This window comes from Salmo salar, chromosome ssa02 (assembly GCF_905237065.1).
Source record: "Salmo salar chromosome ssa02, Ssal_v3.1, whole genome shotgun sequence".
Classification (NCBI taxonomy): domain Eukaryota; kingdom Metazoa; phylum Chordata; class Actinopteri; order Salmoniformes; family Salmonidae; genus Salmo; species Salmo salar.
This window is the reverse complement of record NC_059443.1, coordinates 37,873,361-37,897,896: the sequence shown is the minus strand read 5'-3', so window position 1 is coordinate 37,897,896 and position 24,536 is coordinate 37,873,361. Positions and strand designations below refer to the sequence as shown.

Sequence of the window (24,536 nt, the reverse complement as noted above, 5' to 3'; positions counted from 1 at the left end):
GGTCAGTGATATTAAACTGAATACTTATTTATTTTTTTCTCTACATTTAGAGTGTGGACAACATGTTTCTCAAAATAATCATCCTTCATAACCAAACTGTTAATTGGACAATGTGCATTACAACTGCAATTTTGTTATTGCCTATAGGGTCCATCTATTCTCAGAGATTAAAACCATCATTGACAGACCATTCAATCAAAACGTTAGGCCACTGAAAGAATCCAAACAAATAACAATTTAATTGATGGATAAAATAAGAATCGGTTGCTCGTTAAATACCTCATAAGGATCGAACCCTTTTTTTTTTCCATTTTCGCCTGAAATAAAATCCCAAATCTAACTGCCTGTAGCTCGGGACCTGAAGCAAGGATATGCAAATTCTTGATACGATTTGAAGTTTGTGGGAATGTGAAATTAATTTAAGAGAATATAAAACATTAGATCTGGTAAAAGATAATACCAAGAAAAAAACCTGTATTTTTGTACCATCATCTTTGAAATTAGTTTAAGCTTCCTGCCCATATCAGATATGTCTATGTGCTGGGAAAAGTTTTTGTTACTTACCTTACAACCTCATGTTAATCACATTAGCCTACCTTAGCGTTAAGACAAAGCTTAAATGGTGCGTGTGTAACAGTGTAACTTCCGTCCCTCTCCTCGCCCCAACCTGGGCTTGAACCAGGAACCCTCTGCACACACTAACAACTGACACCCACGAAGCATCGTTACCCATCGCGCCACAAAAACCGTGACACCTGGCAGAGCAAGGGGAAATCCTACTTAAGGTCTCAGAGCGAGTGACGTCACCCGATTGAAACACTATTAGTGCGCACCACCGCTAACTAACTGTCCATTTCACATCGGTTACACTCAACCCCATTTTTGGTGGAAGATGTAACCGATGTGAAATGACTAGTTAGTTAGCGGTGGTGCGCGCTAATAGCGTTTGAATCGGGTGACGTCACTTTCTTTTTCCATGTTTGGCCTAAAATGGTTCCCAATCAGAGGCAGGTGTTTTTCTTTGTCTCTGATTGGAAGCCATACTTAGGCAGCCTGTTTTTTCCTTTGGGTTTGTGGGTGGTTGCTTTCTGTATAGTTGGTGTACCTTACAGAACTGTTGATTGTCGTTTGTTATTTTTGTTTAAGTGTTCACTCTCTCTTAATAAATACACGAAGATGAGCACTATACCCGCTGCGTTTTGGTCACCTTTCATCGACGCATGTGACATGTACATTGATTTTAACTTCTCATCTTTCACCTTGGCGCGCTAAAACTGTTGGACATTCAAGACAGGCATGAATTTACACGGTCTAAAAATACCATCGTAAAATACGAACTCATACTGTGTAGACTAAAGTGTAGGCTGAAAACTGCATCGATAGCTTCTGTATTTTTATTATTCTCGTAGTTTGAAGCAAATTAATAGGTAATGGACACAGATTAATTGATAGAGATCATACATAAACTTCAATACGTTTTTATCTGAACAGTTATCAATTGGAAATGTCAAACCAACTCTGATTAAGCGGAGATCAGAACTTGCCTGAAGAAGGTAGAAAAATATTGATTCACAATAGTGAAGTTAACAACATAGCAACCTATTGGAAATTAGTTCACTCCATTTCATGTAAGAAGAAACTTGTGGGGAGTAAAGAAAGAAAATAAAAAAGTGGTGAATTTTATTCTATTAATTTGCTGGCAAGAATTCTGGAAGAAAAATGACACAACAGTTATAGACACTCCTGGTCTTTGTGGTAAGTTTTCCCTTAAAACATTTGAGACCAAAAAGATATATGGCCTAATGCAAAAGTCAAGTGTGTACTGTTGTTATAATATGATATGTAGCCTACAAAAATTGCAATATTAGCTTGGTTATTATATTATACATGATTCTAATGATCAATACAATGTATTGTTCCTGATCATGTTAGTGTTGTTGTTATTTATAACCCCATTGATCTTGGGCGAGGACTTCGTCTTCATGTCAAACTGCTGTCTAATTCTTTGCTCTTCTCTCTTCTGACCCCAACTCCCGCTCCTCTTACTCTGCCTCTGGCACCATGATCCCCTGGTTACCCAAGTGCCACATTGTCATGGGGGCTGTGCCGAGGTGGACTCCATGACAGAGGCAGTGGCCAGGGAGAGCTTCCTCATGGGCTGCATCTCCTGTAAGAGGAGAGAGGAGGTCCAGGCCTATACCACGGTTGACTGGCACTTCAGAGCCACAGGAGAGGAGGAGTACATCCACGTAAGTAGGCCTACTACATAGTGACTAGCTGTACTATATATTGTGTATTATTAAGTGTGTATTATGTAAGTGTATAATGTTTTTGTAAAGTGTAATGAGACTTGTTAAATGCACTGTAAATAAAATGTGACTTGACTACCAAGACGGTAGAAAGGCTAAAAATGACAATATGGAACAATTTGGTATAGAGGAATGTATGTGTAATACCATGGTTGAAATATTACATAACTTATACTCTGGGAGTATATAAACACTGTGTGGGTGTTCTACTTTCTTTTTAGAGCTTTCACTATGACCACCCACACCCCAACACCCTCCATGAGGACTTTAATGACCGGCTAGAGTGGCAGGGAACGATGGGGAGTAAGGACGTACAGATAGGAGCCGTCTTCATTCACAACGTCACGTTTAACGACACGGGCACCTACCGCTGCACCTTCCAGCGCACCCTCTACCTCAAATCAAATCAAATTTTATTGGTCACATACACATGGTTAGCAGATGTTAATGCAAGTGTAGCGAAATGCTTGTGCTTCTAGTTCCGACCATGCAGTAATATCTAACAAGTAATCTAACCTAACAATTTCACAACAACTACCTTATACACACAAGTGTAAAAGAACGAATAAGAATATGTACATAAAACTATCTGAATGAGCAATGGCCGAACGGCATTGGCAAGATGCAGTAGATGGTATAGAGTACAGTATATACATATGAGATGAGTAATGTAGGCTATGTAAACATTATATAAAGTGGCATTGTTTAAAGTGGCTAGTGATACATTTATTACATCAATTTTTTCATTATTAAAGTGGCTAGAGATGAGTCAGTATGTTGGCAGCAGCCACTCAATGTTAATGATTGCTGTTTAACAGTCTGATGGCCTTGAGATAGAAGCTGTTTTTTAGTCTCTTGGTCCCCGCTTTGATGCACCTGTACTGACCTCGCCTTCTGGATGATAGCGGGGTGAACAGGCAGTGGCTCGGGTGGTTGTTGTCCTTGATGATCTTTTTGGCCTTCCTGTGACATCGGGTGGTGTAGGTGTCCAGGAGGGCAGGTAGTTTGCCCCCGGTGATGCGTTGTGCAGACCTCACTACCCTCTGGAGAGCCTTACGGTTGTGGGCGGAGCAGTTGCCGTACCAGGCGCTGATACAGCCTGACAGGATGCTCTCGATTGTGCATCTGTAAAAGTTTGTGAGTGTTTTTGGTGACAAGCTGAATTTCTTCAGCCTCCTGAGGTTGAAGAGGCGCTGCTGCGCCTTCTTCACCACGCTGTCTGTGTGGGTGGACCATTTCAGTTTGTCCGTGATGTGTGAGGAACTTAAAACTTTCCACCTTCTCCACTACTGTCCCGTCGATGTGGATAGGGGGCTGCTCCCTCTGCTGTTTCCTGAAGTCCACGATCATCCTGAAGTCCACGATCATACCTCCCATTGGATAATGAATATATCACAGTGAAAAAGGAGATGGAGCTTACTGTGGTGGCCGAAGGTAATGGGGATCCCTCCCAGTGAACAATGTTTCTACGATCTATTGCTTTTTAAATCAATCTCTCTTTAATGATCTTTGTTGTGTATGTGACAAACTCCTGAAGTTCTTCCTTCTAGTTTTTCAGTCAGTCTGACCACACTGCATATTTACACTCTTTTCCCTCTTAGTAAAAAAACAATGTCTCTTATGTAACACACATTTATGTGACGATAGGATGAATCCCAAAATACTGTTAAATATCCACATTTGCTTTTCTTACTTCCTCATCCCTACCAATTTAAAAATGAGGCCATTAACCAGCTACTTAAAATAATTCCAATTCACCTTGAACTCTACATGTGCTCTATAGAAATGAAATGAATGTATACAGTAAAGTACTCATGATCTCTGCATAGCACTCCCTCTCCTCTTCCTAGCCAATCGGGAGCTGTTGTCGGTGGTGTCAGAGATCATGATGTACGTGCTGATCGTGGTGCTGCAGCTGTGGATGATTGTGGTGCTGATCCACTGCTACAACAAGATCTGGGCTGAACACGAGGCGCGGGACGCCCGCAAAGCCTTGAGGGCCCAAGAACTGGCCCTAATAAACGAGTGAGAGCCGGTCTTAACTATCTGCTAATGTATACTTCATACTGTGCAAATATACACACCACAGAGGTTGTATCATTTGTGAATTAAAGGATGTCTATGGTACATATTCTCCATTCTACTCTATACCAGACACTGTAACTTCACTTTCTATGTCATTTTTTCTCTCTCATTATCCCTCCATCTCTTTCACTTCCTGACCATTAACTCAGTCTATCTTTTGACATTTCCAGACCTTTAGACTCAAAGGTCAGTTGTGGTGGAGTGCTTCTGGAGTGACTTGTTACGGTGAGTTTGTTTTGAAATCCTCTCACATGATTGAAAGTGTAAGTTTATAGGCTTGATTGTACCGTAGATTTAACTGTAGACCGCTGACTGTAGAGAATAAGTTGAATTACTTTCCCTATTCTAATTTAGAACACATTTTGCTGCAATCAAAAGCTTTTTTGCATTGCTATTCTTAAAGCAGATGTTCGATCTTGATGTATTTTGTTTGTGTGTATCTAACAGGTAAACATCAAAGGTGGAGAACCCAGTCACAAGCAATTGTTACCACTACGCTACAAGGCTATTACATCATAGAAACATAATTTGAATGTCTTAGCATAGTGTGTAACACATGCAGTTTACAATGTACTTGATTTATTGTACGAGGTAGTTGCAGCTGGTGTGAGTGGTGATTAGATTGACAGGTGGTGCCGAATAGACTTAGTGTGTCAAGTCAACAGAGAATGTCATCACGTGATGGATCAACAGTTCTGACAAAGCTCTGATTACAGATGGTTCCACCTACGCTACATAGAACGCTTTGGCAGGAACAACTGCGCATCTACATAGATAGATCTCATCTGCGACCATGTTGTTACAGTTTTTTTTAATCGCTTTGGTGCTATTTTCACAACTCTTAATCCAAAACTCCAAGCTGGTCACACTTGTAATGCAGCAAGTCTCATTCAAAACCTGTCATTGTGAGTTCATTTGGATTATAAACATATCTCACCACACCATTGACTCAAGTTTATTGTGAAATGTAACGAGAATTGGTTTAAATCACCAAAACACAACGATATCTTTTCAAATGAGTCGTTGTAATTACCAGTTAATCCAATAGCAAACCATGCAAGCTACATGTTTCAAATCGCAAGATACGTGTTTCAAATCGCCCTTAGAAGTGCTGATTGCATCATAGATATACTGTCTGTAATCAAATGTAAGAAATTAAATGAAAATAAAACAACGTTTAGCATGCATTCATTTGCATCAAGCCTGTCTTGAGCATTTGGCCATAAATTCTCATCCACAAGTGAATGTCATTGTTCATGCATTGCGGTAAAAATCTTTTGGTAAGGCAAATCCAAGCTTGATATTGGTCTGCATTGATGGTGTTACATGCCTCATCCATGGCCAGAAGGAGGGTGGCACGCTCATGGGGAAAGTAATCGTACACCTTCTGTTATGTTTGTTCCTTATATAATGACAAACCGTGGCGTAGGTTTAACTACTTTTAATGAACATATACTTCAGCTAGAAAACTCCATGTTTAGCCATGCAAGGCATTCTTTAACCATTCACTTCCCGCATAGCCTGCTGGGTAACGTAGTCTAAATGTTATTAACACATAACAACACACGTTCCACCTCCATGCTGAAAATAATTCCTCAATAAGGTTGAGGAAAAGAGAGTATGGGAGCAGGTATAGGCTCACAAATCAAATTGTATTGGTCACATACACATGGTTAACAGATGTTAATGCGAGTGTAGCGAAATGCTTGTATTTCTAGTTCCGACAGTGCAGTAATATCTAACAAGAAATCTAACAATTCCACAACAACTACCTAATACACACAAATCTAAGTAAAGGGATGGAATAAGAACATGTACATATAAATATATGGATGAGCGATGACCGAGCAGCATGGGCAAGATGTAATAGATGTGTAGAATATGGTAAACTCAGCAAAAAAAGAAACGTCCTCTCACTGTCAACTGCGGTTATTCTCAGCAAACTTAACATGTGTAAATATTTGTATGAACATAACAAGATTCAACAACTGAGACAAATTCCACAGACATGTGACTAACATAAATTGAATAATGTGTCCCTGAACAAAGGGGGGTCAAAATCAAAAGTAACAGTCAGTATCTGATGTGGCCACCAGCTGCATTAAGTACTGCAGTGCATCTCTGCAGTACTTATGGAGAGATTGAATATGTCCGTAAACACACAAGCCAACTGGTCTGCGCATGCTCTGAGGACTCGGCTAGAGATGCCGTCTGGGCCGTCAACCTTGCGAGGGTTAACACGTTTAAATGTCTTACTCACGTCGGCCACGGAGAGGGAGGGCCCGCAGTCCTTGGCAGCGGGCTGCATCGGTGGCACTGTATTTATTATCCTCAAAGCGGGAAAAGAATGTGTTTAGTTTGTCTGGAAGCAAGACGTCGGTGTCTGTGACGTGCCTGGTTATCTTTTTGTAGTCCGTAATTGCCTGTAGATGCTGCCACATATGTCTTGTGTCTGAGCCTTTGAAATTGCGATTCCACTTTGTCCCTATACCGACATTTTGCTTGTTTAATTGCCTTGCCTAGGGAATAAGTACACTGTTTATATTCAGCCATATTCCCAGTCATCTTTCCATGGTTAAATGCAGTGGTTCGCGCCTTCAGTTTTGTGCGAATGCCGCTATCCATCCATGGTTTCTGGTTAGGGTCGGTTTTAATAGTCACAGTGGGTACAACATCTTCAAATCACTTAGTATTGAGGCCAGGGCTTTGTGATGGCCACTCCAATTCCTTGACTTTGTTGTCCTTAAGCCATTTTGCCACAACTTTGGAAGTATGCTTGGGGTCATTGTCCATTTGGAAGACCCATTTGCGACCAAGCTTTAAGTTCCTGACTGATGTCTTGAGATGTTGCTTCAATATATCCACATAATTTTCCTCCCTCATGATGCCATCTATTTTGTGAAATGCACCAGTCCCTCCTGCAGCAAAGCACCCCCACAACATGATGCTGCCACCCCCACTTCAAGGTTGGGATGGTGTTCTTCAGCTTGCAAGCCTCCCCCTTTTCCTCCAAACATAACAATGATCATTATTGCCAAACAGTTCTATTTTTGTTTCATCAGACCAGAGGACATTTTTCCAAAAAGTATGATCTTTGTCCCCATGTGCAGTTGCAAACAGTAGTCTGGCTTTTTTTATGGCGGTTTTGGAGCAGTGGCTTTTTCCTTGCTGAGCGGACTTTCAGGTTATGTCGATATAGGACTCGTTTTACTATGGATATAGATACTTTTGTACCGGTTTCCTCTAGGAGACAGAATGCGTCTCCTTCCTGAGCGGGATGACGGCTGCGTGCTCCCATGGTGTTTATACTTGCGTACTATTGTTTGTACAGATGAACGTGGTACCTTCAGGCGTTTGGAAATTGCTCCCAAGGATGAACCAGACTTGTGGAGGTCTACGTTTGTTTTTCTGAGGTCTTGGCTGATTTATTTTGATTTTCCCATGATGTCAAGCAAAGAGGCACTGAGTTTGAAGGTAGGCCTTGAAATACATCCACAGGTACACCTCCAATAGACTCAAATGATGTCAATTAGCCTATCAGAAGTTTCTAAAGCCATGACATCATTTTTCTGTAATTTTCCAAGTTGTTTAAAAGCACAGTCAACTTAGTGTATGTAAACTTCTGACCCACTGGAACTGTGATACAGTGAATTATAAGTGAAATAATCTGTCTGAAAACAATTGTTGGAAAAATTACTAGATGTCCTAACCGACTTGCCAAAACTATAGTTTGTTAACAACAAATTTGTGAAGTGGTTGAAAAACAAGTTTTAATGACTCCAACCTAAGTGTATGTTAACTTCCGACTTCAACTGTATGTATATATATATATATATATATATATATATATATATATATATATATGTGTGTGTGTGTGTGTGTGTGTGCTATATATATGTATCTGTGTATATATATATATATATATATATATATATATATGTGTGTGTGTATATATATATATATATATATATATATATATATATATATATATATGTGATTGTGTATATATATATATATATATATATATATATATATATATATATATATATATATATATATATATATATATATACACTGCTCAAAAAAATAAAGGGAACACTTCAACAACACAATGTAACTCCAAGTCAATCACACTTCTGTGAAATCAAACTGTCCACTTAGGAAGCAACACTGATTGACAATACATTTCACATGCTGTTGTGCAAATGGAATAGACAACAGGTGGAAATTATAGGCAATTAGCAAGACACCCCCAATAAAGGAGTGGTTCTGCAGTGGTGACCACAGACCACTTCTCAGTTCCTATGCTTCCTGGCTGATGTTTTGGTCACTTTTGAATGCTGGCGGTGCTTTCACTCTAGTGGTAGCATGAGACGGAGTCTACAACCCACACAAGTGGCTCAGGTAGTGCAGCTCATCCAGGATGACACATCAATGCGAGCTGTGGCAAGAAGGTTTGCTGTATCTGTCAGCGTAGTGTCCAGAGCATGGAGGCGCTACCAGGAGACAGGCCAGTACATCAGGAGACGTGGAGGAGAAAGTAGGAGGGCAACAACCCAGCAGCAGGACCGCTACCTCCGCCTTTGTGCAAGGAGGAGCAGGAGGAGCACTGCCAGAGCCCTGCAAAATGACCTCCAGCAGGCCACAAATGTGCATGTGTCTGCTCAAACGGTCAGAAACAGACTCCATGAGGGTAGTATGAGGGCCCGACGTCCACAGGTGGGGGTTGTGCTTACAGCCCAACACCGTGCAGGACGTTTGGCATTTGCCAGAGAACCCCAAGATTGTCAAATTCGCCACTGGCGCCCTGTGCTCTTCACAGATGAAGCAGGTTCACACTGAGCACATGTGACAGACGTGACAGAGTCTGGAGACGCCGTGGAGAACGTTCTGCTGCCTGCAACATCCTCCAGCATGACCGGTTTGGCGGTGGGTCAGTCATGGTGTGGGGTGGCATTTCTTTGGGGGCCGCACAGCCCTCCATGTGCTCGCCAGAGGTAGCCTGACTGCCATTAGGTACCGAGATGAGATCCTCAGACCCCTTGTGAGACCATATGCTGGTGCGGTTGGCCCTGGGTTCCTCCTAATGCAAGACAATGCTAGACCTCATGTGGCTGGAGTGTGTCAGCAGTTCCTGCAAGAGGAAGGCATTGATGCTATGGACTGGCCCGCCCGTTCCCCAGACCTGAATCCAATTGAGCACATCTGGGACATCATGTCTCGCTCCATCCACCAACGCCACGTTGCACCACAGACTGTCCAGGAGTTGGCGGATGCTTTAGTCCAGGTCTGGGAGGAGATCCCTCAGGAGACCATCCGCCACCTCATCAGGAGCATGCCCAGGCGTTGTAGGGAGGTCATACAGGCACGTGGAGGCCACACACACTACTGAGCCTCATTTTGACTTGTTTTAAGGACATTACATCAAAGTTGGATCAGCCTGTAGTGTGGTTTTCCACTTTAATTTTGAGTGTGACTCCAAATCCAGACCTCCATGGGTTGATAAATTGGATTTCCATTGATTATTTTTGTGTGATTTTGTTGTCAGCACATTCAACTATGTAAAAAAAAAAGTATTTAATAAGATTATTTCATTCATTCAGATCTAGGATGTGTTATTTTAGTGTTCCCTTTATTTTTTTGAGCAGTTTATATGTGTGTACATATATGTGTGTGTATATATATATATATATATGTTTTTTTGGGGGGGGCTTGCCTGTTTTGCATGTTATTTTGGCATTTATGTGTCACATATCAGTTTGCTAACAATGTAAAAAAATATATAATTGAGTTAATAAAGTCACATACACGGCCTATTTTTTGTTTTCTTGAGTAAGGCAGTTCCAAAATGCAGGTGTTTCAGCCTAGCCCAGTGCTTTCTGTGGTGGTGGGGCAAGCAAGCAAAAAATAGGAGCATTGCGCCGTGATTGGCTCAGTGTTCTGTCACCCATAGGACACTGAGTCATCGCTAAGTTTAAGTCCTTAGTAAGGGTAGACATCCAAAACTTCAGCCCTTTGGGTCCTGCCATAGAGTTATATTACAAGTGCCCTTCCAAGAAGGCTCAAGGTCATTGGCCACAGATAAAATGATGTCAAATCACGTTATATGTACAGTAGCTTTGATTGAACTGATCGTGTCAACGTCTTACTTTCAAAATCTTAGCTAGAAGTCATCATCATGAATCAAGTTAGCAATCTACTGCCAAATCCTTGTCATATGAAGAGAAATAATGAAGAGAAATTAAAGATAAAACGTATCGGTTCTCATCGGCCATTGGACATAAAGATAGACAACAAGTTGGAAATTGCAAATTCTTACAGAGTCGTTTGGAAGGAATCAGTGGCTAACTACTGCAAGCATTGCAAAGCAACCACTAGCCTGCTATTCAATGGAGTGGCTGTGTGTTTTTTGTCCGAGTTCCCACCAATAATCCAGAGAATGCCAGACTATGATGACAAATTTGCCGACAAAGGACCGCCGCGCCACCTTCATGTTTAAGTGAGCACATCACAAGCCAAGATGAGTCCAATAATGTCTTGTATGCTGCTGCATAAATTATGTAATATGCCAGGGAGATATGTATACTGTAGCTAATTAAGTAATACTAAGTGTATGTTGTGTAGTAAGCTGTTAGTAGCCCATGTGCCTCACCAAAATAATTTGGTCTATTTTCACCTCTTAATTTCGCCTAACGTTGCTGTTCTAACTCGGTGGTACTGCACAAGTAGCCTATAATCTGTTTTTGAGAAATGTCATCTAATATTGTAAGAGGTTTCATTGTTAGCTTATATGCCCCCTTTATCCTATGGTTCTGACTGACTACTGTAAGAGCAGCCCATGTTCTGCATTCTGTTGATGTACATTTCAAAAGTGCTGAACACATAGTTATATTGACTACGTCCGTTTTAGCTCGCTCATTAATGTCTTAATCGAAATTACGGAATGCCTCATTGTTATCCGCTCATCGTTCCCTTATGCCATAGTTTGTACATCTCAATTGTCAGTAGAAACCACATTTGTTTAAGCAAGTCAGCCATAGCAGCTATGTTTTGTAATGGTGCATATCCTACAGATTTACTGGTTTTCTTGGCAAAATGTTCTCATGATGGAATTGACAGTTGATCTTTTCAGATTGGGGTGAACAAATCTGGCAGCCTCTGCCATGGTAAGGCCTCTGTTTACCACATGGTCAACGACGATGGCCCGGACTTCACTAGACACAACAGTTCCCTGCAATCGGCCATCTCTCTGATGTCCACCTCTTTGAAGGGGCCAATGCCCACCTCTTTGACCTCTTTGATGGGGCCCATGCCCACCTCTCTGATTTCTTCCTCTCCCTTGCTGTCTATCCTGCTCCATGTTGAAAGAAATTGCAAGTGTTGACACACACCCTTTTATATGGTGACCACTTGTGGTTAACACTATGTGAAATCAATTAGCAATAATGACTAGTCATTATGTATGGTTATCATGTATCATACATGTAATTTAGATGTTTCTACTTTACAAACACACATTTTATATCTGTAATTCTCAAAATCCATACATAATTGACAAAAGCTTAAAATCTATAGGTTTACCAAACGGTTAAGTGATTAACCATCAAGCGCAGTTGGATTAAGTGATGGTGAAATGTATGTAAAAAAAAAAAAATTTTAAATCTGCCTTTTTGATGATCTGTTTTGAGTCATGTAGTAAGAGTTGTGAAATTTCATCACATACTTGTGAAAATGGTACCAAAGCGATGAAAAAAAAAAAAGATTTGACATGATCAACCTATACTTTGGCTTGCCTAAGCATGTTTTAGGAATGTAATGACTGTTGATTTGCAGGTGGGAGTGTTGAGTGTGATCGTCTAGACCTGCCACTGTATATTTCTTCGTAGTGTTTGTAAGCAGAATTTGAACAGTCATATATGGAGCAAGGCAAAATCGAATCAAATGTGCTCATAAACTCGGGACTTTTCCTTTTGTGTCCGAACGATGTATCTGTCTTGAATTGAACGTTTGCAACAGAGCCAGCGGTCCTCTGTCAGAAACTAATCCAAAATGACCAGCAGGTGGCAAACTCTGCTAACGGATGCGAATTTAGACCACACAACCTTGATATTCATTGCAGTCGGAAATAGTAAGATACAATCAATAAGGATAAATTAAACAGTTATCCCAGAGGTCACAGAAAAACATACAATGGGATTATAGGATATTCTTTTTGTATAGGCTTACACCAAACATCCAAAGGCATAGTCAAACAATATTCTATGTGCAAATTATGAGATTGTCCCAAGGACTCCTTAGGTGCAGAATGCCTGGGGTCTACTAACTGGGATGTGTTTATCATGCAGAATGGAGTATTGCCACAATTATATGTTGTTCATTCCGTCTGCAATGCTGAATGTTCACTCCACTGCTTAGGCCCCTGAAGGTGAGTCTCCAGGTAACGCACGCATGCACGCACACACACAGACACGGAAAAGCAGTGGTATAGCTAGGACGTTTGGAGGTGATTTGTGATTTGCTCCTGTTGTAAGGTAATCTCGCCACTCTCCTTCCTGTCTGAATGCTGCTTTGATCTACAGCCTAGCTCCATCTCAACCACACATGAGCATACACTGACCATACAGATATGACAATACAGACGTGACCACAAACTGACCGTACAGTGAGAGAAAGAGAAGTCTTGGAGAGGAAGAGTAGGTGGAACCAGATTACCTTACAGTTTATACCCTTATGGGATATGAAGACCTCGAAATCAACAGAGTACTCTATTTACAAGGTCCCCATCATCATCTTCTACTAGCACCTTTGTGAGCAACAATAGCTTGAACTTCCAAAGGTGTTTGTGTGTTCGTGTCGAATTGGCTGTGGTGTGTCTGTGTTAGACTTTCTGCAATGTGTGTTTTTGTGTGTGTCTCATTGGGCGAGTGTACTGACCAAGGCTCTCCTCCCTCATCAGTTGACAGAGCAGCAGATCCCTTCCACAGCAGAGGTCAGCAATGCTGCACTTAAACGGCACAGAGCTACAGACTCTCCTGCTATCCTTCCTACAGCAATGTCTGAACGGCACAGGTTTACCGGTCCCAGTTCTCCCTCAGAACTACAATACCCAGCAGGCCGTTCTCCCAGTGCGCGGAGCTATGCCTAAGGCTCAAGCTCAGGGATTTGTGTACGTTCTACTGATGGTAGGTATGTTTAGTTTCTTCACGTTTGGTATCATGCTGAGCTACATCCGCTCCAAGAAGGTAGAGAGCTCCCACGATCCGTATCACCAGTACATTTCCCACGACTGGACCAAAGGACTCACCCTCCCACGGGCCGTCACACAAGCACTGCACGGGGTAGACACACGTATTGGAGACAATATGGAGAACCCCATGGTCATCTGCAACCCTGCTGCATTGGAGCAGCTCCCAGGATAGGTTGGGATGGATAGTGAGGCGGTAATAGTGTTGATGTTCTCAATCCTAATATAACGTATTATAGTCACGATGACAAGTGAGAAAGAGATTGAGTTACAATACCTCTTTTATTGCAACGCAATCTTAGGCAGAATCTACCGCACACCCATAATCGACTAGTGAAGTTGCGGGAAGCAAAATGCAAAACTGGAAAAAGTCACCGAACACTTCCACTCATAGTAGCTTAGCATTCGGTCAATCGACTCTGATGAAGGTCGACTGACCCGAAAGCTTACTTCCTATTTCAAGATTTTTTCATCTGACTGGAAGTGTGCGAAAAAATCTTCAGAGGTTTCAGAGCAGTTTCAGTCAACTGCTCATTCATAACGAACATCGAGTATTCTATGCTTTCATTCCTTCATTCAGCAAAGAAGCCAATCAATGTAATTAGAATCGCTTAGCTTATAAACGTAGACAAAAAGTATTTCATTAAACGGATTATTGTAGTCTAATACCATTACCATTGTGTCCTGAGGTCCAGACACTGACACGGTGTAGCATTATTGTAAAGCACAGTTGAGTTACAGTAAGGTCAAGTAACCGTGTTGTAGTAGTGGCTTGTTCTAGTTTTCTGTGTGTTATAACACGCTACTGTAATCAACCCAATGTAGCAAAAACACAGCAAATGACATAATAGACAAATGATTCAACACCTCTGTCTCATCCTCTTCGAAGTGTGTTGACACCTGTGTAAATGGATTATAGATAAAAGTTTGATTTGAAATATCCTTTTTTTAATCTAATTTTGCCTTCATGGTCCATTGTTCATTTGAGTAAATTCTGCATCCATGCCAGCAGGCCACCTTGCTAAGAGTGTTGATGTGTTTTAATCTTATCTTCTCCTGCTCCCTTTCTCTTCTCTGCACCTCCCACTCCCTCACTCTTTACCTCTTCCTCTCCTGTCTGCCTTGAATGGCTGCTTTCGCTGCGCGGTCGTTCTCGTGCTCCAAACAGAAGTGGACCATTTGCATGGTAAGCATGGGTGCAATCAGGTTGAAGTTATCCAACGTCTAATTGAGTTTCTTAAGGTCCTCCGCCACCGCCCCACACAGTTGCTGCCACTGGGCATGCTCCCTGAGACCCATGGGGTCGGTGAGCCGCGCCCTGCCCTGCAGCAGTCTCTCTCGGATCTGCGCGATGTCCTCTCTGATGTCGCACTGCATGCCTCCTCTATCCGCGCAAACAGCGCCTCGTCTGCCGTAGCAGCGCACGAGTCTGGATGGTACAGCTTGGCCATGCGCAGGTAGGCTTCTTTCACCTGCGCAGGGCTACTCTCGCCCTCATCCAGAAGCTCAAACTGTAGCAGCTGGTAGCTCTCCCGAAGGCTGCAGCTCACACAGGGACCAGAACTCAGCTTGCGGAGAAGGAACCGGCGGGTCAGGGGGAGCAACGCGCAGCCATGACAGAAATCCCCATGGTGAATCAACAGCTGTATGGCGTAACTCATCTCTGCTGGTGACACACAGAGGCACACACCTGCCCAACAGTGACAGGAAACACGATGTTGCTTGTTGTACTTGTTCCCACACTTAATTATTAGCATAGGGATGTAAATCATGCATTTGAAAAGGTCACAGGATGCTTTTGATCCATTGCTTACATTTTGTTCGTAGCGGTCTAGCCTGAAATCCAGAACCAATTTTGCTAACATGCCCCTCCTTGTACTCCATGTCATTGCCAGGGATCGGTAAGGAGTGGCATGATATTAGAAACAGATTGGTGGTACCCACGCTGGTAGTAGTCCACTATTTGATGGAATTATGCACTTCTTAATTTGACACCTACTGTCACATGCATTAAAGATACAGCATGTAACCTCACAGACATGTAATCGGTGACTACAGTAACTATGCCCGTGTTATGAATGAACACCAGTAGCTAGCTGTCATCTTTATTACCCGGATAGCTAGAAGCTAAATCGTGCTAGCTGAACTCCATGGCTAACTGCATCGTTCTTCGCGCGTTTTAGATAAACAAAGTATCTAGCTAACAAGATACTAATTGCACTAACATTATTCAAATACAGTCACCCTTCTCATTAGTTTCAGACAGTATTATTTCACACTAGGTTCAGCGCCAGACAACAATCAGGTCGGATCACCTAGGTATAATAAGAACGGGTCGGACATGCTTGTTTGGTGCTGTTAGCTAACTCTCCCAATGAATGCAGGGAGTGGACGTTTTTGCCTAATCCTGTGTTTTTTTTAAACTACAGATAGACACTGAAGACAAAACTTAATGTGAACAAATGTGGGGTTTGAATATGCTAGCAGCATAGTCTATTGCTTTTTTAAATTTATTTTTTATTGCATTTTATTTCTAATACATTGAGTTGACTGTTCAATATTAATTTGTTTTGTTCAAACAAAGCATTGTCACACAAGCCTACTAAGATAACATTTTGTGCAAGTAGCCTGCATTTTAAACAGATGATGTGTCCTCCCCAAAAAGAAAAAAGACACTGTGAATGTGTTGTACATGCAACTAAAGGCAGAATTCATTGGAACGATTAAAAACAGCCTAATGCCGCGTTCATGTGTTGGTCGGAACTAGGAAACGGCATTTCCGACTTGTTAACTTGTTGAACGCAGCACGTGTATAACTACAACCAGTTAGGAAGTCGGAAATGTCCATTTCCTAGTTCAGACTAGCTCAACCAGTTATAAATCGAAAATGTACTTTCCTATTTCCGACTAGCACATGAACGCGGCATTATGCCATCTACGTCTACAGACAGCCATATATGGATGTTAGCCTGTAATCACTAGCTAGCAACCAAAAGAAACCAAACAGAAGACTGATGCAAACAAAGCAGAAAGAACGAAACGGAGGGACCTACCTGAATGTGTCCAATGGAAACTCTAACGAGACAAAAAAATACACTCCTGGGTACCAGTCTGTTTGTGCCATCATCATGCCCGTCCTTGCCGCTCCTTATGCAAACAATGACAACTAATTGACCAGACAGAAAAAACAGATCTAGGACCAGGCTGTCAATGGCTCTCTTACGTTAAGAAGACGTTTACATTCAAATGGCCGTATGCTTGTTTATGTTCAAGAAACAAATAATTGTTCACTAATTTGTATAGGCTGCATAACACTGTTACTACATGTATTCGTATGTTTTCTATTGTTGGGTTTAAAAAAAATTATGATCAGAATTCACCACACAGTATTTGCCTTGGAAAAGAAAAAAACAGCAGCCAAAATAAAATGTGTTAATTTATTGCAAACTTTGGAGACAATTCATTTTTCCAATTTAAGAATATACTGTAAAACAGAGGGCATTATTATCATCATATTGTTGTCGCTTGCCTTTAAAAAAAAAAATGGAATGGCCCCTATCTCCATTATTCCCCCTTCAGGTCCCTGATTAGGAATGGCTCCAGCTCCATCAGGATATCTAAGAATATATCTTTGCCTTTGGACCCACATGCTTTCAGAGGGCCATCGAAAAGCTCCCTCATCTTTTTCTGGTTGGTTTTGTTAGCCCTCACTTCACTGTAGGTGTTTGGGGTGATGATTCCCCTGTCCTGGAGTCTATCCAATAGGGGTTCCACCTGGCTCACTCTGTCGATCAGGGCCGTCCGGTGATGGTCCACAAAGTGTTTATCTGAGGTAGAGATAGGACATGGCTTGGGACTTTTGGCAGTGATGGAATGCAAAGCATAGATTATGTATTTGATAGTGCCTATATCTCTACACGCCTCCTATAATGTTACGTGTTTGTGTGTGTGTATGTGTGTGCATGCGTGCATGTGTGTAGGGTGTGAAAATTGGAGGATAGGCGTGATGCACTTTTTCTAATTCATACAGGATTAAATAGGCTATGGGGAGTTAAAAATGCTGTTGAAGATTCTAGAGGAGGGCAGCAGTTGCACCTACAATATGTTGGAGAAGAAATTAAAAGGAAGGACTTTTGTCATTGTTCATCAAGATAAATACTTTAGGTATTGAATGTTTCCCCATAAACCATCACTAATTACAGTAATACATACACTACCATTCAAAAGTATGGGGTCACTTAGAAATGTTCTTGTTTTTGAAAGAAAACTAGACACTCTAATGTACTTGTCCTCTTGCTCAGTTGTGCACCGGGGCCTCCCACTCCTCTTTCTATTCTGATTAGAGACAGTTTGCGCTGTTCTGTGAAGGGAGTAGTACACAGCGTTGTATGAGATATCTCGCATGGAATAGCCTTCATTTCTCAGAACAAGAATAGACTGACGAGTTTCAGAAGAAAGTTCTTTGTTTCTGGCCATTTTGAGCTTGTAATTGAACTCACAAATGCTGATGCTCCAGATACTCAACTAGTCTAAAGAAGGCCAGTTTTAATGCTTCTTTAATCAGCACAACCATTTTCAGCTATGCTAACATAATTACAAAAGGGTTTCCTAGTGATCAATTAGCCTTTTAAAATGATAAATAGTCATTTACAACATTAACAATGTCTACACTGTATTTCTGATCAATTTGATGTTATTTTAATGGACAAAAAAAACGATTTTCTTTCAAAAACAAGGACATTTTTAAGTAACCCCAAACTTTTGAACAGTATTGTACATTTTAATAACGTTGGCCTATTTGAGACAGGCTATATAACACCTGGTTTAGTGTTTACCTTTGTTCAGCTTTGGTCCAGTTGCACTTGTCATTGCATCACCCGATGTTACGCAAGATCCTTGAGCTGTAAAATAGGCTTCATGAGATGCCACCAATCGAATAAAAATATGAATAGTAGACCTAAAGATAAATCAAAATCAGCAGGCAATCTAAACGAGTGTTTATTGCATAATGTATTAGGCCTATTTTGAGTTGCAAATGTAATATATACTACTGTATGCTATCATTCTGGTCAGAAGAGCAAAACAGAATGCTCGCATAAGTGAAAGTAAAACTGTCAACTTCCTTAAAGTTTTCCTTCACCTACGTTATGGACATTTCAATGTAATTTATTAGGCCCTAGATCTAATCAAGTTTTGTTCTAGCCTACTTTTGGGTTAACTGAAGTGTTTTTTAAACCTTTCAAATATGAAATTATATATATATATATATGTTTTTTTTAAATGTCCAATGGACGTGCCTCCTACTTTATTCGACTTACATTTCTTGAATTCCGTCAGTTCCTCTGCGACATCTTGGCAGTTAATTGCACCCAAGACCTCTATAGCCACATTCACAGCGCCGTCTTCAGTGAAGGTACGGGTCAGAATGTCTACCAAGTCCACTGGGTCCGCTTTCTCAACAATGCCCCGGCGAACTTTTGGCTCCTGCTTTCGGTCACAGAGTTTACGTCTGAACTTCTTCAATTCAGCCTCACCCAAGTCATCAAGGACTCCAATTAATATATCGCCAACGGTTTTCGACATATTTTATGCCAAACTGTAATTTCAACAAGGTTTTGTGACTTTAGGCTACGTGTCTTCTATTATGTTGTCTAATAGGCTACTGACTGTCTTCTCTTCAAGGTACTGTACAATTCACACCGTCACACGTCATAGACCAGGGGAGGTCCGTCAGCACACTCCAGCAGAAACAAAATAGCCTAATCCATTACATTTTTACAAAAATGTCATTTAGAATGTATCTTATCGAATCTATTATATTATTTGTATATATTTTTGCCTGCTCATTTTAGTTTTATACCTTTCGAAATAATACAGAAAATGTAAATAGTATTTAAGTTATGTACAGTTTATTTACAATCATTTTACAAACATTGTTCCCTAAATCATGCAAATCACACACATTATATTCAACAGAACAAGCATTGTCCCCCTTAGCTTTATTTTGTCAGCAATAAAAGAGGTAGATATGTAAGAGTATAAAAACAGACTGATCCTCACAGTCAAAGTTAATGTCAAACATTGTTCAACAGCATGGATAACAGCATGGGTGGTAAGCAGGGGTGTCATGCACCCATTATTTTAGAGGGGGAAATAAGTACTTGAGGATGGAGGGGGGTTGTTAATCACTAACCATGTCATTACCATAAAGAGCATCAGTATTGGAGACAGCTGGGCATACAGTTTCATTGAGCTCTTATTATGCTGATGTTAATAGGAGGTAAGTCATACACTAAAACCAAATCAAATTGAAGGCTACTACTTACTTTTTTAAATTCAGATTTTTCAGGGGGTGCTGCAGCAACCTCAACATGCCTACTTCCCACAGCTATGGCTACTACTGTATCACTTGGTAATAAAAGTGTTACACCAAACATTGTCTAATGTTGCAGATAGAAATCCCATGAATAGAGCCGATGTTATTCCTTTTCTACATGTCAAAGAGGCATGCTTATTCTACATAGCATTTTTCTAGTGATGTAGCCATAACACTATCAAGAGACAATAGCACCAATGAGAACCAGTGGTGCTGGTACACTCCCTCTACTGCGACGCCCATGCTTCGCTGGACACTGGTGATGATACTGGTGCCCCCTGGCCTTGCCAGGATGACTCTGTACCCGTGGGTAAAATGTTCAGGCTGGCCAGGACCTCCTGTGCCGTCTTTCCCAACATCCCCTGCACGTCCAAGACGAAACGGTAGACGTAGCGCTTGCCCGTCGTTTTGTGGATGATGTTCTTGTGGTAGTAGTAGCGCAGGCCGCGGCTCAGCTTCTCGTAGTTCATCTTGGGCTTGTTCTTACACTGGCCCCAGCGCTTGGCCACCTGGATGAAACACAAAGGGGGTGATGGTTAAAAAAGAATCACAAACACCTGATAGCATATTCCCATTGCTCAATCCTATGCTGGTTTCCAACTCCTACTACGAGTGGTTCAAATCTCTCACAATCAGTAGAGAAACTCACCTCTGCTGGGTCGGACATCTTGAACTCCCAACCGTCTCCTGTCCAGCAGATGAAGGTACAGCAGGCGGAGTCTAGAAGCAGCTCCAGTAAGAACTGCCACAATTGGATGGGCCCTGATCCTGAATAGAGAGAAATGCATATGAAAAAAATTCAGAATTGTATTATCTTTAACCCTAGACTGCATACAAAAGTTGTTTTTGCCTGCTACTCTTAAGATATACTATGAATTTGTTTCATTTTAAAAGACACAGTAATGACAAAAACACATTCTAGAGCAAACACACAATCAGGCTCCAATATACACACACACTTGTATAACAGTAGTAATGATAAGTCATGATAAGAGACTAGTCTCACCTGGATAAGCTGACATTCTCATCACTTGTCCTCCTTCCCTCTCGGGTCTTTGGGAGTGTGTACTTTTGCGTTTGGCCACACGGGGGCAGTACTGCTCTGAGGGCTGCTGTGGTCCAGGGGTTGAGGAACAAGATGGAGGGTGGTGAGGGGGCAGCAGGGATACGCAGTAGCTGGGAGAGGGGTAGTCTGGCCAGAAGGAGGGTGACGTCTTCTGTGCGTACAGTTTTTCACCTGAGTGACGGTGCTCAGCTTCACCTATGGAAGAGGAGGAGTTAGATATTGCATATATTATCAAAGTAATCATAGCCTATGGATTTCTCTGTGTGGTTATTTTTAAAGTGAAATAAACGAAGAAGAGCTGGTAATAACAGACAGCTTGAAAAATGATATGAATTAGACATTACACAACCTACAAAAAACTGGCAATATGTTTCTAAACACAAACAGGCCTAATGGTCATGCATTGGTTAATTCCATTTTTTTTTGCATTATGTCTCAAATGTGTGGTCTTTCTTACTGAGGTGGTCCAGGCAGACAGTGCTGGGGGTCCCTCTGTGGCTCGTTCCTTTTCCAGGGAGGACAGAGTTGCTGGTGCTGGCATCCTCCATGCCTGGGCTGAACTGTCCACTCTGGGCTGGGGAACACAGGGGCACAAGGCTGTGGTACGTCTGGGTGGAATCCTGGCACCCCGCTTGAGACTGGCCCAAAGTCAGCCCATCTAATAATGGATAGAGAGAAAAAAGGAATGAACAATCATGATCAATATTCATTCATTTCTAATACTACAACAGGTGTTGATAATAGAATCATTCTCAAAATGATAGAAACATATGCATTGGAGAATAGGGGACTGACACTCACCACTTGGGTATGACGCCCAACAGTTAAACTCTGGGTATGAATCCAGGTTGAACAGGACAGAGTCACTGGAGGTTACTGAAAAAAAAAAGAATGAAAGACGTCAAAAATAAAAACACGTGAGCAACATTGGAAGTTAGTCAATGGTCATTGACAGGCCTATCTAGTGATTTTTTCCCCCAGAATTATTATCAGAGTGGTCTAATAAAGTGGTTGTTAAACAACCTCTATAAGAGTCTTTATATGCGTACCTTTGTTGTCGTACGGACGTGGATTCTTCTGCAGCTCTCCAGAACTCTCTGGATACTGCTGCTGCTCGGGTCCTTTACTGTCTAATAGAAAAGACAGGTCTTCGTCACTGTAGTCTGGAGGTCACAGAGATAGAAGAGAAGGATGGGGATGAGTCAAAAGGCATAAAGATCTGAACAGAACTCAAAATGGAATAGAAATAGAAATGGTTTAGAATGTAATGAGTTATATTGATATGAAGGGGTTACAAGCTTATCTCGAAAAACTGTCTAACTGCTATTTTTGAAGCAATAATAATGTTATGGTCTACTACTATTACTCATTCTTATTTACGTTTAATAATAGTAATAATAATACATTAATATATCTATTCAACAACTATTCTGAGGCACCCAGAACAAAATCTCAACCATATCCATTTTAGTTGAATGGAGGGAGAAAGGGAAACAGAGGGAAAGAGGAGGAAGCGCCAGCGGAGGGAGTGTGACAGAGTAGTGATGAAGGGGGAGGAGAGGGGCTCTAAATCTGTTGGAGAAGGAAGTCTGGAGGAAAGGATTAGGGAAAGAGAGAGGGAGGGTCTTTAACCCGACCACCCGGCCTCGCTCTACCTCCCTCAGTCAGACTGACATTCCTACAAACAGTGCATGGACACACACCCCAGCAGCCCTATTCCTGACGCAGCCCTCGGTTGGGTAGAAGAAGCAGATGTCAAGGTCTCATTTTGAGTTCCTGACAGGGCTGATGAGATACTAACTATGCAAAAAACATTTCCGTTGTCCTTCAACTACTACACAGAGCTACAGGAAACATAGCTCAAAATCTTATCATAGAAAAATGTGGATACTCTGAAAGTTATTTTCAGAGGGTACAATGAGAACTAATAAAGTTGATGATTCATCAGAATTCTAGTGGCGTTGGTGACAGTTATTTGGTTTGGGGTGTAGTTCAATCTGAACTTTTGCATTGATAAGTGTTCATCAATAAGTTATCCAATGAGAACATGACTTACCATATGATGCAAAGTCCAAACCAGCAGGGACTTCCTGTGTCCTAAAGTCTTCCATATAATATCCAGCTTGGTACATATCCATCTGTGTGGAAAAAGTGGAATACATATGTCATGCCCATTTTATTGTGGAACATCTTTTTCATACAATTTTACAGCTTTGGTTGATATGCATAATCGGATTTCTTTAAAATGGTCTCTGAAAATGTAAATATATATTGCATTCATAATCATTTAAGGGTTCGTGCAGGCTGCATACATAAACAAACTTAAAATCGCAGGAGGCAAAATCCTACCTTTATTTTAGAGTCTCTGGTGTCTATGTTTCTCTCGTTGGATTTCAGGATGGTATCCCAGTACGTATTTGACGGGAACAGTTGCTTCCACTTGGAGTTCAGAGTTACAGTTGTGTTGTCTCCCTCTGCCCGGCCCAGTCCCGTTATAAAGCAGCGGAGCTTTGAGGGGCGTGCCTGCTCCCCGGTGCAAAGGAATGTGTCCTCTTGCTTCGTGACTCCCCAGTCCCAAAAAACTGCTGTTTAACTGGCCGTGACGTCAGCCACGACTCACGAACACAGATTTGGCAGCCAGACACACACCCATTCACAAAAATGTATCATAAAATGGTCAATTGAGCGCCCAAAATCTAATTAACATTGCATGCCCAATTGGCTATCTTACTCCCATGATAAATTGACAACCCATTCATGATCATATAATGTATGGAAAGTTTATTAGTGTATTCATAGCTATATTTTATAGGAATACAACTTGATCTACAAATTATTTTATTTAAATTAGGCCAATATAAAACTTGCCAATGTACTGAGAAAATGTTTTCCCCCCAATTAGGTCAATAGCGACTACCCAATCGGCTACACCAAAACGCCTGTATGCCTATCAATTGGCTATTGACTTAGTAATTAAAAAAATCTATGGAAATCATTACCTTTCTCTATGCTTGGCAACGTCGACTAAGCATAAACCCATGCCAGCCAGGGCGGAGGACAGATAGGGTGTTTTAAAATCAGAACTTGCAAGTTGCTTATAATGAGGTGGGAGGCCATGAGCATATCTTTACAAGCCATTCGACAGAACAATAGCCCGTAAACTACATGCTGAAGCTCTGAAATCACGGTGTGAGTGGCCTGAGCAGATAAGGCCCGCACAAGCGCCTTGTACAAACAAACACCGCAATTTTCCCCATCAGAGAAAAAAATACATCTGGAAAAGTGAGCTGCCAAGTCGTGCACGGTGTGGGAGACACACGAGTCGTGATTGGGACCCCCCGTCTCCAAACAAGGACACATGGGGGTTCGAGTTACACAACCTCCTGGCCGGCCTAATGATGACGAGTCCAACATCAACTCAACTGATTTACCAACTGAATGACACAATGAAAAACT

General features: G+C 41.5%; 3 protein-coding genes across 5 annotated transcripts; 1 reads left to right on the top strand and 2 right to left on the bottom strand.

The window, feature by feature from the left end:
* Positions 1-2,027: 2,027 nt before the first annotated feature.
* On the top strand, positions 2,028-6,055 carry LOC106581681 (sodium channel subunit beta-1-like; the record flags this gene model as incomplete). The annotated part of the gene is made up of 6 exons (XM_014163908.2): positions 2,028-2,249; positions 2,531-2,708; positions 3,684-3,743; positions 4,160-4,334; positions 4,565-4,619; positions 4,842-6,055. Coding segments are annotated over 5 exons (681 nt in total), but the record flags the coding sequence as incomplete, so codon positions are not given.
* An 11,006-nt stretch (positions 6,056-17,061) lies between these two features.
* Positions 17,062-19,357, bottom strand: LOC106582385 (apoptosis-associated speck-like protein containing a CARD). Of its 2 annotated transcripts, none has more exons than XM_014165452.2 (3): positions 18,957-19,357; positions 18,474-18,551; positions 17,062-17,465 (listed from the first exon to the last, which is right to left on the bottom strand). In XM_014165452.2, exons 1-3 carry the CDS (start codon positions 19,219-19,221, stop codon positions 17,203-17,205), a joined length of 606 nt encoding a protein of 201 aa, XP_014020927.1. In that variant the 5' UTR covers positions 19,222-19,357; the 3' UTR covers positions 17,062-17,202. The 2 variants fall into 2 exon arrangements, with proteins under 2 accessions (XP_014020927.1, XP_014020936.1); XM_014165461.2 differs by having other exon boundaries at positions 18,474-18,539; positions 18,957-19,354.
* Positions 19,358-19,525: 168 nt separating this feature from the next.
* On the bottom strand, positions 19,526-23,783 carry LOC100194710 (protein C-ets-2). 2 transcript variants are annotated; one of them, XM_014165442.2, is made up of 8 exons: positions 23,430-23,783; positions 23,137-23,218; positions 22,130-22,210; positions 21,882-21,956; positions 21,538-21,738; positions 21,021-21,275; positions 20,664-20,782; positions 19,526-20,523 (listed from the first exon to the last, which is right to left on the bottom strand). In XM_014165442.2, exons 2-8 carry the CDS (start codon positions 23,216-23,218, stop codon positions 20,242-20,244), a joined length of 1,095 nt encoding a protein of 364 aa, XP_014020917.1. In that variant the 5' UTR covers positions 23,430-23,783; the 3' UTR covers positions 19,526-20,241. The 2 variants fall into 2 exon arrangements, with proteins under 2 accessions (XP_014020917.1, XP_014020911.1); XM_014165436.2 differs by having other exon boundaries at positions 22,130-22,243; positions 23,430-23,779.
* Between the last annotated feature and the right edge of the window lie 753 nt (positions 23,784-24,536).

Coding starts and splice junctions, on each gene's coding strand:
- LOC106582385 (XM_014165452.2), bottom strand. CDS start 19,221: ATGTCGAAAACCGTTGGCGATATATTAATTGGAGTCCTTGATGACTTG. Junction 18,552..18,956: donor ACTGACGGAATTCAAGAAAT/GTAAGTCGAATA, acceptor CATCTCATGAAG/CCTATTTTACAGCTCAAGGA. Junction 17,466..18,473: donor TGGACCAAAGCTGAACAAAG/GTAAACACTAAA, acceptor TCTCTACCTCAG/ATAAACACTTTGTGGACCAT.
- LOC100194710 (XM_014165436.2), bottom strand. CDS start 23,218: ATGGATATGTACCAAGCTGGATATTATATGGAAGACTTTAGGACACAG. Junction 21,957..22,129: donor ACGTCCGTACGACAACAAAG/GTACGCATATAA, acceptor TTTTTTTTTCAG/TAACCTCCAGTGACTCTGTC. Junction 21,739..21,881: donor TTGGGCGTCATACCCAAGTG/GTGAGTGTCAGT, acceptor ATCCATTATTAG/ATGGGCTGACTTTGGGCCAG.